Source organism: Anopheles cruzii, chromosome 3, assembly GCF_943734635.1.
Source record: "Anopheles cruzii chromosome 3, idAnoCruzAS_RS32_06, whole genome shotgun sequence".
Classification (NCBI taxonomy): Eukaryota; Metazoa; Arthropoda; class Insecta; order Diptera; family Culicidae; genus Anopheles; species Anopheles cruzii.
The window spans coordinates 27,385,229-27,400,959 of NC_069145.1; the positions used below are offsets into that span (position 1 = coordinate 27,385,229).

General features: G+C 50.4%; 1 protein-coding gene across 1 annotated transcript; it reads right to left on the reverse strand.

The window, feature by feature from the left end:
• Positions 1-13,570: 13,570 nt before the first annotated feature.
• LOC128272832 (anaphase-promoting complex subunit 7) lies at positions 13,571-15,650 on the reverse strand. The gene is made up of 4 exons (XM_053010714.1): positions 15,533-15,650; positions 14,284-15,441; positions 13,930-14,204; positions 13,571-13,844 (listed from the first exon to the last, which is right to left on the reverse strand). The coding sequence occupies exons 1-4, from the start codon at positions 15,599-15,601 to the stop codon at positions 13,601-13,603; spliced, it is 1,746 nt and encodes a 581-aa protein (XP_052866674.1). The 5' UTR covers positions 15,602-15,650; the 3' UTR covers positions 13,571-13,600.
• Positions 15,651-15,731: the final 81 nt, after the last annotated feature.

Genomic DNA, 15,731 nt, shown 5'->3' on the forward strand with positions numbered 1-15,731 from the left:
TACCTTTTCGTCAAACACTTTCGTTGGTTTCGTTCGCACTGTTGCGGCCTATTGTTATGCACGGTTACCCGGTCACAAGGAAAACACTCGGAAAACTCGGATTGCTCGGTGGAAAAAAAGGGCTGGAAAAAGACACATTTTTTAGCCGATTAGCGAAGGCTACGCGCTCCACAGTTTACTATGTTTCCGGTTGCGAAAGGCCGGTATGAGAGACTCGCGCGAGAGAAGTATGCTATGGCAACATTGTAGTCGGCCGAGAGAGAGAGAGAGAATGCGGTTTCAGAGAAGCTTCTCTTCGAATGGCTCCAAAGTACAACGCGAAAGCCAGATTCGGACTGTGTGAAACGTCAAAATACAGAATTGTCCCCAAAGGAATTCAGAATCGATGTTGCTTCACAACACACGCACACGCTCACGAGCAGACGGAACTGGTGACAATAGATTCCGACCGCACCAAGAGGACTTCGTTTGCTGTACGGGTCATAAATTGTTTCCCTTTTTTTCCCTATTAACCCCTTCCGTGGCTCCGCGAAGTGAGCGAAGCGGACGAACGAAGGATCAAAAGGAAACGGCCAATTGAACCGCGGGTCCAAAAACGCGACAAGCAATAACAATAATAATAGAAAGAGTGAGAGGGAGATCAAAACGAGTAAAGCAACACAAACAGCATAACAAATGCGACACCCCTGTCTTGCAACACCAGCCACCCGTCCGCCGCGGCCACCGCGCCGGACATCGTGCACTTCTTTGCGCTCTTCCTCGCTCCCTCTCGCTCGCTCGTGCGCTCTCTTTCTATCGCAGTTTTCTCATCGCACCCGGCGTCGTGTGTGATCTGCGGTCGTGACCCACGGAAACCGCTGGGTGCTGGCGCTGGCTGGGAAGAAGCCCATAAAGAGGAAGGACCAGAAAAAAGAAATGGCCAGCAGCCGCGAAACACAATGCGACAGAAACTCACGCCGGAGTGGAAAACTCCGGCCAGCTCCAGGGAAATTCCTTCCGCGCGGTGCGATATGCCGCCAGCCACGATAGGCTCCTTCGGGTGAGTGAGTGTGTGTGTGCGTGTCCCACCTCGTTGGTGGTGGTAGTGCGTTTTCTTCCTCGCTGTATAGTGTTTGCACAGTAGGCGAACGGCGTGTAGAAAGCATTGCACAATATTTACATCAGCTGGCCACGGCACGGAACTGCCGTACGATTTGTTTATTGAAATGCCCTTGCGTAAGGGGAGTCTTCAAAAATTCTTCACATTCTAGATTCTTTGTTTCGAATTATTTTTTCACCTTCTAGAATCTAGAGCGCAGAGTGTTTCTCGGTCGGGCTGCTTCTAACGAACGGGAAGCGCGACCAGCATCCGGACGGCCGCGCGCTCGAGAAGGGGGGGAATTTAGGGGTGACGAAGCGCATAAACATAAACGGAGCGACGCCCGGGGCAACCACTTTTTTTTTGGGGGGGGGCAGCAGCTGAATTAGCAGCTGAGCGCAGGCAGCAAACGAGCGCGGGCCAGGAGATGGAAAAAAGTCATTCGACTAAAACCAACATTTCAAGGCCTACCGGTCGAGGCTGGGGCCGGGCCGGGTTGATTGGCTGGCGGCCAAAGCCCAACGACGCAGAGAGTCTGTCGCAAGCCCTGCGCCTTGGCCCGAAGCATAGCCGGAGGCCGAACGGCGACTGGAGCAATGTTGCCACTTTGTGGAAAGAACAAAAGTGTGGTGGCCACTGGGATGGGCCAGCATCCGGGGAGTGTAGCATCATTCACGCTAAAAATGGTTCTACGTCCTTGGACGGGGAAACTGATACGGCTCCAAGGTACGCTCTTCCTCACTGTGTTTCGTAGCACTCTCGGTCGTATCCTGGCGGTGAGATGAGACCGTCCTAAGCCTCGCGGCAGGATATCATTCGAGGACGGACAATAGTCAGGACACTAATCCCGCAGGCACGGCACACACACACACGTTCGATCCATGTTTTTGATGCACCACACAACAAATCGGTCCGCGGAAGAACAAAACACTGGGAGGCTCACTGGAAAACTATGCGCTGGAAACTAAACACACGCCAAAAGGGGCATCGCGCAATCGCAGCTCTTGCGTGTGTTGCCGCCGACCAGCTGAGGGGCCCGCACCCCGCACTCTCTCCCGCAGCCACGATTCAGAACAACGTGCCGTTTCTAGTGGTTCCTTACCGCGATGGAACACGCAGCACAAGAAAAAACGCACGTCCTCACTGTCGCAAGTCAAAAATGAACTTTTTATTTTTTCTTATGAACTGCAATAGCCTAACGTTTGTCTCTTTTATACACTCTTACTTTTGTTGTTAATTTGTCCTACACGAAAACCGTCTAAATATTTATGAATGTTGCTTTTATGAATCCGACGATTTTTGAACCTGACTTTGAGTTTTCGAACCTGACATCCATGTTCAAACTTGACATCCGAGTCTACCGAAGAGCGGGCGAGAGATGGAGAGACGTACGCCGAACTGGTCGTCTCTTTCGCTCGAATCGCCGAACGATGCGTTCAACTTCGGGCCCGGCTTCGGCCATCTCACGCGCGTGAGAAAGCCCGCTTCTCACCAACGGGATGCAAGAAACGGATTTTATAATTCTCAAAATCTGATTCCTGCCACACACAACTCACTCGATGTTCTTGGGCATTTTTTTTTAATTTCATACAACCCTTAACCCCCCAAAATTTTTATAATTTGGGCGTTTGTATTGAACGACCGTATATTGAACTGCCACGTGTCCTGGAGCCTTTCGCGCGCATCCTGTGCCCGTACCGGAATCGCGGAAGGGTGCCGCTGGACATGCCGGGACATGTGGGGTGCATGCTCTGCGTGTGCGCCCGTTTGTGTGTGTTTACATGGGTCGATGTCGGTGACATTGAAATTATGGCGAACGATGACTCAAGCCTGCAGCTGCGACGAGGAGCACGCGACAACAGGATCCGAACATGAAGCCGTGCGAACCGAAGGAGAAGGCTAAAAAAACCCGGCCAATCAGCGTAAAGCTCATGATTGAGAGGTGTAATTTACTTATTTTACTGTTATGACTGCACTTTACCGAAAGTACAAGCTATTGAGATGGAAAAAGAAGGGAAAAACAAACCACGACAGCCACGACGCGTCTGGATTATCTCGGGGAAACCTTTTTTTTGCGCCATATTCCGATCGTACATCAAGTCATAAAGATATCATTCACTGCTGATTCGAGTGCGAACCTGACCCTCGTCGGACTCGTTTGCGCAGCGTGGCTGAAGAGGAGACACGGCACGGGTTGTGTGTGTTTTATTCACGCACTGTTTACCCCAAAGGCATCCAAAGTTTATATTTTCCCATCGTAAAAACGGGAAGGAAGTGCATTTCTGTTGCACCGACCCGTCATGCGGTGCGGCAAAAGAAGCGACTAAAAGATTGTTTGTCCTGCGCCTAACACCAACACCGGCTGGTGGGAAAAAACAAACCCAGCAGTAGTCAAAGCGGTACGCTTGTGTCCAGCAGAAGCTCCTCAGCAAATGACCGGTGCTTTACGCGAAGAAAATAAAATACTAAACTATCGTGCACATGGGTGCACCGCATGACCCACAAACACTAAGCACGGAATCAGGAAAAATTGCAACTGCCGCAGTTTTCCTCGGTGCAACGGCCCTGACGCACGCATTGCAATGCACCAAGCCATAGCACGTAATGCCGTCGTCGTCGTCGTCGTCGCCGAACGAACCACAAAGTGCATCGCATCGCGCGGTGTGATTCACGGTCACACCGTAGGCTTCGTCCTCCAGCCGAGAAAAGGCGTTTTCCGTGCCCCGTCGTCAGGCGGCGGCCCCACAATGACATCGGAAGCGAAACCTTTGCCTTCGGATGACGAATTATCGTTAGTCGCGGCTGTTTATGAAGACATCACGGCACGCACGGAACTGGCGCATACTGGCCACAGCCGTCGGTTTAACCTTCCGCTGCGTTATCAGCCTCCGAGCGCCCCGCAGGAGTTCCGACGCCCGGCCAGCAACTTCCGACGGGCGCGGCGCGAGGTGTTATAATTTATCGCCTGCGCGCTGGCACGGCCCGACGATGGATGGCGCAATTTATTAATATCTTCGACTCCGTGGCTCCACCGTTCCATTTCCATTCCATTTGCCTTACTTTATTTTTGCGTTGCGTCTTGCGGCCTTCTGTTTTGGGTCCTGAGCCGGTCGGGGCGTCCGTCTGCCGCAGGAACGCTTCCGGCAGAGCATTGGCTTCGGGCAATGCTTTTAAGCGTGTTGCTTTTGACGATGGTTTCGAATGCGTTTGCATGCCGTTGTGGTGTTGGATTGGAGGACTTATTTCCTCGGTGCCGCGGCCTCTTCCCGGCCGTTTGTCAACCCGTCTCGAGCGGAAGTGGAATAAATTTATTTAAACCATATTTTGGGTGCCAAATGACATACTTTAGGCAACATGGGCTACATAACGGCGTTACATAATCGGTATCGCGCCGCAAACCACTTACCTGGAGAGCACACGACGGTGATAGATTTTCGGGCCATTATTTAACTTAATTACTAAAAAACATAATCCATCGATGGCTTTGACCGTATCGCCCACAAAAAAAAACACACACACACCTCCCAACACGAAACGGATTGCTTCGCGCGGGGCAAACTTAAATAATCGGGAATGGAGCGAATGGAGCGCTAAAGACGGAGAGCGGCTTGGCGGCGCATAAAACCCAACATGGAAGACCGAAAGGGCCCCGACCGAAGTGAACCAAAGGGAAACCAAATATGACTGACTTTGGTCGCACTGACGAGCAAAATGTTAATTTCATGCCCATTCAATCATACTTCTCGTCACCCCGTCTGGGCGGGGACTGGAGCTGGAGCGGAGGGCCGCTGGTCGCAAACAAAAAGCATGATGTTTGGAGATGATGAGAAAGAAAACAAATAAACAAACGAGCAAACGTATAAGGTTACGGTGGCCGCCAGTTATGCTCGGCGCGGATGCTGTCTGCGGAACAGACTTCTATTTTGTGGCGGCGGAACTGAAGAACTAACGGCCCGAGGCTGCGGTGCGGTGAGGGGGTACTGAGTCATGCGGCCATCGTGCCGGGGGCCCCTCGGTAAGCCGATGCCCGTATCGAGCGACAATCGGGAAAACTTTTCATAAAATATGTAAAGTATGGCGAGCAACAAAGGAGAGAAAACAGAACCGAAGCATTAGATCATGCATCGGCGTGTGCGCCGGCGGGAACTCGAGAGAGCGTGAGCGGGGGTGGTGGGGAGGAAGCTGCCGGCACCCGCGTACCCGCGATACGCGACTGATCAGTTGGCGAGATAAAAGGAAGTCACGGAGCCCATAGAGTGCCCTTTCCCCGGGAGCCGAAGGTGGAACATCTGGAAGTTGCCTGGAGATCTTTCAACTTTCGATGAACAGTATTTCCAGTGAAATTTGTCAACCACCCAGCTTATTACCAAAGGACAGTCCGTGCCACAGAGAACAGAGCTAGAGCGATGGAAAGTGAAAACCACCAGATGAAGCCCCTAGGATTCAATTAATTCCAGGCAAAACGGAATAAATATCGATTCTTAAAAAGTCCATAAAAAGTGTTGTGAGTTACTGCTGAGAAAACAAAAAGCTGTGTAGCTCACCACAGCGCATAATATACAGGAAAGTAAAACTTCTGTTTAATTCTTTTACAGGACAAATAGGGAACTACCATCTCTGGTTGTCAATCATCACTGGCATGGAAGTGTGTGATCTTCACATTTTTCGCACCTCTTCCCCGAACGCTGCCACAAACCCAGTAAAGCCCAGTATTCCGGCCATAAAGAAGTTCCACCTTGAAGTGGCGCGCAGCTGGGAAATGCAACAGAGCCTCGTCCGTCCGTGGCCTCCGTATCCGTACGCAGATCGATTTCTGTGGGTTTTCGTACGACTGGGGCCCCGGGTTTGAGGTTTAGGGCTCGTCGTCGTAAATCGATCGCCGCGAAACCGAGCAGCCACGCTGCATGCTGCGCCGCTATGCGCCGCTATGCTCTACGCACTCTACGCCGAACCTCAAGAGGCAACCCCGGAGTATGTTGCCCCAAGCGATAACGACCCACAGCGAGCGATAGGGTGAGGCGACGGCTTAGGACAGACAGAGCAGAGGGCGCAAACAAACTAGAGGAAGAAAAATAGAGGAGCGAGAAAGGGAGAGTGATTGAGTGAGGGGTGATAAAGGGCGGCCAAACGGCCAATCCGTGATCGCGATCGATCCGTGACTTTCCATGCGGCACGACTGCGGACCGCAAGGAGTCGTCGTTTGCCAGCTGTTGTCATTTTTCGAACGTTTGAGGTGGCTGGCTGACTGTGTGTGTGTGTGCGTGGGTCAGTGTGCAAAAGGAAGACAGCTACAGAGCCGCGAGTGCCGAGCTCAGTTGGCACAAGAGGAGAGGGCCGGATTCCCCCACAATCACCCCCCAAACCAGCCATCCATTATGGAGCGTGTAACCAAAACAACCGATTCCGATGTTTATATTATGCTGCGCAGCTACGGGGAGCATAGACGTCCGCTCGGCAGCGCCAACCGAAGAACCACCCACCCAGCCACCCACCCAGCTGGTCACGGCCTAACAACGGATCATGAAGATCATTTCCATTCAGTCCGGGCCGCGGGCGGAGTGGAGCATCGGAGGTGGTTATGCTCATGTTGGTGCCAGGGGTTCGGTGGAGGACATAACACCGGGAAGCAGTGTTTGCTCGAGCCCATTGCTGACCATGTGAGCCCCGGTCGAGATGACGGCGTCGTCCCCTCGCAGTGTCCATAACGATCCTGAGAGCCCCTCGGGGCAGATAAATCATTCGTCCGCGGCCCTAGACCGACATCCGCGCCACCGCCGCCCGCGATCGCGGCGGCAGTTCCCAGGCTGGCCAACGTGGCTGTGGCGCAGGAAGGCAGGCGGCAGTTGACGGCGATGACGATGTGTCGTTGACGCGGCGCGCGGTCTCCCCTTTGATGGCGTCTATTTTCATGCCGAACCGATGTCATGATGGCGTGTGGTCTGCGCCCACAGTGCGCACCCCGCACAACGCGACCGTAATCTTGTTTCCGATTTGTTTGGCATTTGTTCTGAAATTTAAACACGGTCCACTCGGACGTGGCTAAGGTGACATTGAATTAAAAACATCTCGATCAAATAAATTACACGAAATATGTAAATCAGGAGAGCTTATGCTCTAATGTTAACTCTATTATGAACTCTATCTATTGGCAGTTTGTCAAAGTACCACCCGGAACTGTATTTTTAACATTTTTGGTGAGTTTATTATCTAATTTTTGTTTTTTGTTTATGCGACACACCGAAGCTAAGTTTGAAGTCTTTCTGTCTATTAGTTTGATTACAACAGCCCAAAATGTAGTTTCACCTAAGGCAAGGTTGGCGATTTGACGTAATTATGGAGCGAAGAGGCCACAATACATGCTTTAAAAGGAATTGTTCGGATGCCACTCGTTTTATTTAAATTGTAAATGTTGTAAACGGCTGAAACCGAAGCTCAATTTCAACAGTAAATCAATTGCCACTGGAAAACCATTATTGTAGCATGCAAAATCTAGAACAACTTATTAAACAATTTATTCAATGCATTTTCCATAGCTTTTAGTATATGGAGCTATGGAGATATGACGTGTCAAGAATTGCTTAAAAAATCGATGCCTACTATTGCTCATAAATGACGCAAATGATGCTTTGCCAAAAATTTCCCACAGCCCGTGCGGCATTCAACCGTCGGTCACTGTCGTCCACCGGAACGAATCCCCGGCGGCCAGTTGGTGAAGTTATCGGCTCGCGGACCCGATGGATGTAGACCAAACGAGAAAAAAGGAGGCGACAAACACGTTTAGCATATGCTCGGCGCCGCCGCGCGGAGCGGCTAATCATGGCCGTCACGCCGACGGTCGTGGCCGTTCGCACGCTCCACCGCCATATTGCACGGACGGAGCACCCAATCGCCGGGGTGGGACACGAGCGCCACACATCGATGAAATCGCCCGTCGCAGGCTGGCCGCGGCGGCACGAAACTGTCAACCTTTATGGAGCCTCTGCTCTGCTTCTGCAGCCGCAGTTCAGTTCCTTCCGCCCAGGCTCGAGACGTCGCCCGCCGTGGACCGCTCCTTCCCGAGCCGAACCTCTCGCTCCTGCCGTGGGTCCGGCTTCCAAAGTTCAACAGTTTCAACAGCCCCATAATTGCACATCATGGCGGAAGATCACCAAACTCGAGAGTGCGAACGAGAGAGAGAGCGAGCGGAGCGATCGATGGCATAGCGTCACGAACGGCCAGCGGCCTACCGTTGCGATGCGGCGTCCGCGGGAAAGGATCGGGCGCGCTCAGCGGGGATATAAATAATCGTGAAATCTTGAAATGCCCATATTCGGAGCCCGGAGCCCCCCAGGCTGCGGCCCCGGGCCGGGAAGATCGGCCCCGAAAGGCTCCTCCGGCGCGTCGTCATTGACATTGAGCTGCGCGCGGGGCTATCGGTTGTGCTTCCGAATTCAACGTGTGCATGCTCCGCACGAGCAGAACGCCAAAAGTCAATGGCCACCGGGCTGGGGCTGGGGGGCGCCGAGCGCCATTGCCCTCGGCTCGCAGCCAATCGGTTCTTTGCTCTTTCGAGACCGGGACAGCGCCGCCGCCGCCACCGGGAACATGGGCGCCACAGCCAGCCCCTGCTTCCGGTGCCGTTCACCGGACCCAGCTGTGCGGTCGGCAGACCGGCGGAGCGTGAGTCAGCAGCGCACACAGCTGGGGCGCTACCGAGATGGCGTTATCCTCGAACGTGTTTTGCGCGAGCTGCACTCGCGCACGCGTGAACTGACCTGCCTGAAGGTCTACATACGGATAAAAGCCGAGAAAAAGGAGACGCAAAACAACGCGCACAAACACACGCACACAGCATAATGCACAACAACATGACAGATCGGCAGCAACGCGCGACGCGCTGGCTTTGGTTTGTGTAATTATAAAAATTGTGTTAACCCTTCGGCAGGGTCTAGGTCCAATTATCGGCCACCGCCACCCCAGACGGTGACATTCAGTCGAGGGCCGCGTTTTGGGACGTAACTGGAGCACCTCGCTTGCTAAGGCGCTGTGCGAATGTTCTGATCGCTGCGCTCGCGAGTTCGTGTTAGATAGTTCACATCCTGCCAAACTCTTGTTGCGCGTACTTAACTAACTTTGTTATAGTAATAAAGGTGTTTTTCTGCAATCAGTAATGGAAATTTGCAAAAATTTGAGCAAATTGTTCCCGGCCGCTGCTGGATGATGTCATTTGCGCCCCATCAAGGCTGAAGCGCAGAACACGGTTCGTCCAAGAAATATTGGAGGTTGTCGTTGCTGTTGTTGTTCGCACTGATTGCGCTGCGATTGGCCGGACGACGGCGGACAGTGTGTACCCACATTCCAACGGGAAACATAATTTGTGTTTTATGTCCGCACGGACCATGGGAATAAATTATGTCTCTTCGCCAGCTGCGGCGGCCGCGAGGCGAGCATAAATTGTTGCGGAAACAGACTTACCCGCCCAAAAAACACGAAAGAACAACCAACCAACAGTCCGAGTGAAGAGGAAATAAAAATAATCTCCCGGTACACGATCGGTTAACAAGAAGTGAAAATAATAAAGGAAAAATGGCGACCCGGACGGTGTTCGCTGCTCGGATGTAACGCTGTCCGCTCCCGTCGTCGTCGTCGTCGGAACTCCTTCGCTGCAGGTCACAGTGATTACCAACCTTCCGCCGCCCCGTTTGGCTGACCTAACCTCCCATAAACATGACACACACACCGCGGCGAGGGGTCAATTGACCGAACAGCGCGCGATCGATATGGCATTCCGAAGGTTGTGGCCCGAGATTAATAGCACCCTTGTCCGATGGTCACCGCGGATCGTGTGCTACGGCGTCGTAAACCATCATTGATCACGAGTGCAAGCTTTAACCTGAACCCCGTCGCGCAAATGCTGGCCTTCCCCGCGCTCTTGGACGATCCGCGCATGGGAACGGACGTTTGCGTTCGGAGTTCACAGTTCGCGTGGAGGACATATTTTTTGAGATAAAATAAGAAAAAAAAACAACCAAATAGAACATAAGGTAAAGGAATCGATTGCGCACACCTTTGCCTCGAGTGAATTGAAGACGATCGACCGACGCGGGACCAGGATGCGGTTCCGGCCGCCAGCGTCCGGCATTGTCACCGGGATGTCCTTCCGATCGGGTTGAAGGATGAGCGATGACGAATCGAAATAAAACAACCACGGATAACAGCTGGTTCCCACTTCCTTGCCAGTACTCGTTATCGGTAAGTAAACAGTCGGTGCAAAATAATGGACATTAAATCATCATTACCTTCTCACGGGGTAGTTTTAGGTTTTTTTTATACTTTGTGTCGATTGTAATAATAACCATACCATGCTTCCTGCTGTTCCTCAATATGAGAGTGTAATTAAATGTTTTCTTATCATTTTGAAAAAGGCATCAAGCTGATCAACAATGTTTACAATAGGGTTCCGCTTGTTTCTCCGTAGTTCATTGTCGAATTCCTTTGGTAGGAAGTTTCCTACTTATGCGAGACATGATTTATCTTTTAAAATATTCATGTTCCAGCAACCATGGGGCCGTGGCGCCAAGCACAACAAACAGTACAGCATCGTGGCAAACGGCCCAAACTGGTTGCGATAGTGTTCACGAACGGCAGGCCATCAAACTATGGTCAGATAGCGATAGGCCGCCGTTAAAAGCGTATAACCTGCCTCAGGGTCTCTCAAGAACTGTTAGGTTTGAACGGCACCGAGGGGGTGTTGTCGACCCGAACCGTGCAAGATGTAGGAGGAAATACTGGACAGCTGATTTTGGGTACGAATTTTACCGCACCCGTCCGTCGGCGGAACCACTTACTAGGTCTATGCGATGCAAAACGGACTTTTTAAAAAATGGCTGTACCCGTCGATTGGGACTTCCCAGTTTAGCGGTTCATTCATCATTACCTTGTTTTGACATCAGGTAAATGAATCCAGGTCGCAAAAAAAATTTCATCAGTTTGCAAACGGCCGTTGAAAGGGTTAGACCATGGCGAGTTTTGTGCCCGAAAAAAGCATTTTACGGGGAGCATTACTTTTTTGTTATCTGTTAAAAAAAAACGGCTGCAGAAGCGCACCGAATGCAACTTGAAGCTTACGGTGTACACGCCTTTTGCAGATCACAGTGTTTTGAGTGGTATAAAAAATTTAAAAATGGCGATTTGGACCTTTCCAGAAAAGTTCAGCCAAGAACTCCAAAAAAGTTCGGGGACGTCCAACTTCAAGAACTGTTAAACGAAAACGACACGCAATCCCAACATGAACTCGCGAATCAACTTCATGTCCATCAATCCAGCGTATCCAGACGTTTGAAGGTCATGGAGAAAAAATTATTAACATGTTTTGTGTGTTGAACAACAATCCGTTAAAAAAAGTCCGTTTTGCATCGCATAGACCTAGTATGAGGTCTGGCCCAATGCTACCGATGAGATGTGTTATTGATCCGGTCGCTGCTGCTGCTGCTGTCGGTCGGCCCGTGATAATGGCCACCGTAAAGCCAATTCCAAACGCAACGAGAATCGCGGCGGACCGCGACTCGATCCACACGTCGATGGTTGTTTGTTCCACTGGTTTCCTTTTATGGTAAAGCCCACAGCGAGGAACGCGTATCGAATTTCTGCAAAGGACGTCCGCATTGTCCGTATGTACACTGCTCCGGTCGATCGCAGCACATAACGCCCGGTGGACGGTGCGCTCGGCTTTGCTTGTTTCGTTATTTATATTTTTGTTTTTTTTTTTGTTTTTTTTGCTGGTCCTCCGATCAACCGTCCGAATGTCGCGTAACGGCAAACCAAGACTCGGCCGGAATGGCATGATGATTGGAAGGAAATCGAAATCAACGAACTACAAAAAAAATCCTCAAACAAGGAGAATGAAATTATGCTCTCCGACAGCCGCATTACTTCCGGTCACCGGAGTTGAGGGACACTGCGCAGCACGCCAGCGCTACTTCCGGAAGGCGGACGATCGGTTTCAAGTGCATAAAAATATGAATCAAAAACCTAAAGGCTAAACTGAATCAATTTGTTTTTATGGGAATTATTTTTATCATTGTCCGTGAGTCTTACTCGAAAAGTTGTTGGAATTTGGTTTGCATTGATTCCAATTGCATGGGTGATGTTTTAGAGCCATTGTTAATTGGAATAAATCGCCGCCAATCTGGAGCTTAAGCGAAACGAAACTACAAACAGACAAGCGGATCCACACACACAGAGTATACATTATATCCTTGCCCTTCGTACAAGATAATCCCCGCTTATAAGGTCTCCGATACGCTTTAAAATGCTCGATCATAACTTCTCGGCCGAAACAGGCTTCCGCTCAAACAAGGCAGTTGGTTCTCCATCAAACGCGAGCCAGGCCAGGAAATTAGTGAAACGGTTGAATTGACGATATTTTATCATCCTGTCGTGTGAAGGGCAGGATTCGTTGATCAACACCCCGCTTGAGATCAACAGTTCCTCGCCACCGGCGAACGAGCGGGCGACTACGGCGCTCACATTTCGATACGTCCCCGGCCTTTAATTAAGTGCACATAAACCGCTTACACATTTATTAGCCTCTTTGAGGTGCCTATTAAGGATGGAAATGTTTGCGCACGGCACTATGTTCCTCACAACTACCCCGTTTCAGGTGCCCTTACAAGGAAATGAGCCGTCGGTTAAGATCATAACAGAATATGCGCAAACAGGGCACAGTGTTCCGATAGTTGGCGAGCGTAGATGAGTTTTAGCTCGACGGCAGCAACGATACAATTAACTGTCCCCTGAGCCAGCGATTTTTTGTTTTGCTGAAAAGTATACCTACAATTAATCAAAATGGTAATTTAAATTCCTTTGAACTTGTTGCGCCTCGTCGTTGCGAGGATTTCAAAATGTTCCTAATGAAAATCATATGCAGAATTAGGAGATTCGTTTAATAACCTCTCTAGCCGCAAACTTTATCCGGCCCAAAGTTGATTTTCGGAATTTCTTCTCTATAGGATAGGCTACGCCATAGCATGTTTCCTAGTGGAGTAAATTGCGTCCTCCGGATTCGGGCTCAGCTCACCACTTGTTTACTTGATTTCCAGACTCGTTGATCTGTTTACGATGCACACCGAGTTTCGGAAAGTGCACCGATAATTAAATATTTTAAATGCAAAATACGCACGAAGCCATTTCGAAATTACCCTGCCAATTTTCTAAAGTAGGCAGCAAAAGCGAAAGCACGTGTGCCCAGTCATTCAAACCGCAGCATGTGCGGCTTTAAAGAACTGGACTGGACTGGACACTGATGCTACGTTAATTGAGAAGCAAACGTGACTAGCATGGCCTTAGTACATGCTTTTTAAAATAGCTAAATCCAGTTCTATCCACTCATTTTCTGCCTTTGAAATTATTGTCTTTGAAACTAAAATTAAAAAATCTAACGAAAATATATAAATCTTCGATTTCAAGATACATTAGGAGAGTTTTATTAAACTTGAATATTCCGTTGCTGGATTCCGCTGTTTGTTCGGTAGCGCGCTGTGTTTACTGATTGATTTCAATTTCCACATCGGACCACATTGCATCGCTCTCGGACTCCATCTCGTTCGGGCCCGTGGTTCGTATTTCGATCATTTCCAGCGGTGTGTCCGGCATATCGCTGCCTTCGTCCGCCATCGATTCAAGATAGGAAGTGGTTGCACCAGTGTTCGACGTACTGCTCGTGTTGCCATTGTTTTGTCCCATTGCCAGGAGGCCAGCCATTGCACAACGGTTCGATGGATCGAGGCTGGGATAATATTGAACAAGAGTGATTAGGATTGTTTAGAGAGCGTGGCCAGTATTGAAACTGTGACGGTTAGACTTTGACTCACTTTATGGCCATCGTATAGTGTTCCAGCGCTCCCGAATGGTCCTTATCATTGATCAGCACATCGCCCAGCATGGCGTGTAATTTACAGTTTTGCGACAGCATCACATGCTTCTTCAGTAGCTCCATACTGCTGGCCATATCGTTCTCGCGTTGGTACAGCTCAGCCAGCAGATACACGGCCGGAAGATAGTTTTCGTTGATACCGAGCGCCTTGATGAAGAGTGCCTTCGCCTTGGGCCGTGTCGCCTTTTCCTTCATGTATGTTCGTGCGAGTAGCTAAAAGAAATTTGGTTGCGTAAAAGAAGGATCAAGAAAACAAATCATGCCACCCTTCACAACAACTGTCTCCGCTTACCACCAACATTCGTGCCGTTTCGCCAATCATTTTGACTGCCTTCAGTGCCTGCACTTGTGCTTCACGCACACGGCCCATGTTTAGATAACTGTCTACCAGCACCTTGTGGATTTCGTATCGATACGGTGCAAACTGTTGCGCGTACCGCAGATGTTCGATGGCTTGCTGGTACTTCTTCAGCTGCAGCAGGATCTCTGCCTTCAGAACCAACGCTTCCAGGTTGCGCGGATTCATGAAGCAAGCCTTCTGCACAAAATACACCGCTTTGTCGTATTTGGTCGTGGAGTAGAGGAACTGGGCCATCACGAACCATATCTCGGACGAGTACTCGTTCAGGAAGGACGAGGCGGGCGTAATGAGCTTCTCCAGCTCGTTTATCTTCTTTTTCTTTGCCGTCAGTATGGCAAGTATCTGGAGCCCAGCCCGGGATTGTGGTTGCAGGCCGTGCGCTCGCTTGAGCGCATTGTAAGCGTTCTCGTACTCACCATTGTGGTAGTAACACTCGCCGATCAGCACCAGCAGCTGATGGTAGTTGCGTAGGGCCGTGTTCGCCTCGATGCTACGTAACGTTTGAATTGCCTCGGTGTACTTGCGTGCCTGGATGTTGGCGTGCGCCTTTATCCAGCTGCTCATCCAATCGCTACACTGAGGCGCAAGCGATGCATCCACAATCAGCGAGTTCACCTCGATGCCCTTAATCCCGAGCGCCAGCAAGCCCTCGATGGCTTCGAATGCCAGTGGGCAGTCCTTTAGCACCTCTTTGTAAGTGCCGATCGCGGTTCGCTCGTGGCCATGGTTGTGGCACAATTTACTCAGCAACATATTAACCTTCGGGGTGCGCTGCTTGAGGGCGAGCGTCTGCAGCAACACGACCGCATCCCGGTAGCGCTTGATTTCGATCAGACACTTGGCCGTCTTGTACTTCAGTTCCACCTCCGACTGGAGATCGACCTGCCCCGGTTGAGCCGGCTTACAGTTGGGTGATTTGTTTTTCGACAACAGGCGTCGCAGCTGAATTGCCTGTCGGTAGACGACTTCCGCTTCCCGAAACTGGCGCTCGTGGTATAGGGATTCCGCGTAGTAAACGAGAGTGCTCAGGTGATCCTGAGGACTCAATATTGCACGGTTCGTCTCGTGGACTGCCAGTACCAGATTGGCCTGCGGGTTTCAAGTGAAAACACAAAATAGTAATTAAAAAGCTAGAAAAAGAAAGGAAACCCAAGAAAAACAAACAAAACACTCTACGAACCAACGTCGCTGCGTTAGAATACAGCTCATAGTCGAACAAAATCTTCAGCTGTTCGAAAAGGGTCCCCATTGTGCGAAGGGCTTTAGAAAACGGTCTTCAATGCACAAATTTTCACCAATAAATCACAAATAAACAATTGGCAAGCAATTTTTTAGACGCCGTCGTATTCATTCAAAACGGAGTGCTGTCACTCTGACAG

Bases quoted from the DNA above. Each gene is read 5' to 3' on its own strand.
- LOC128272832 (XM_053010714.1), bottom strand. From the start codon at position 15,601: ATGGGGACCCTTTTCGAACAGCTGAAGATTTTGTTCGACTATGAGCTG. The intron at 15,442-15,532 runs GTTCGTAGAGTG...TGAAACCCGCAG, and splicing joins ATTCTAACGCAGCGACGTTG to GCCAATCTGGTACTGGCAGT. The intron at 14,205-14,283 runs GTAAGCGGAGAC...AATTTCTTTTAG, and splicing joins AAACGGCACGAATGTTGGTG to CTACTCGCACGAACATACAT.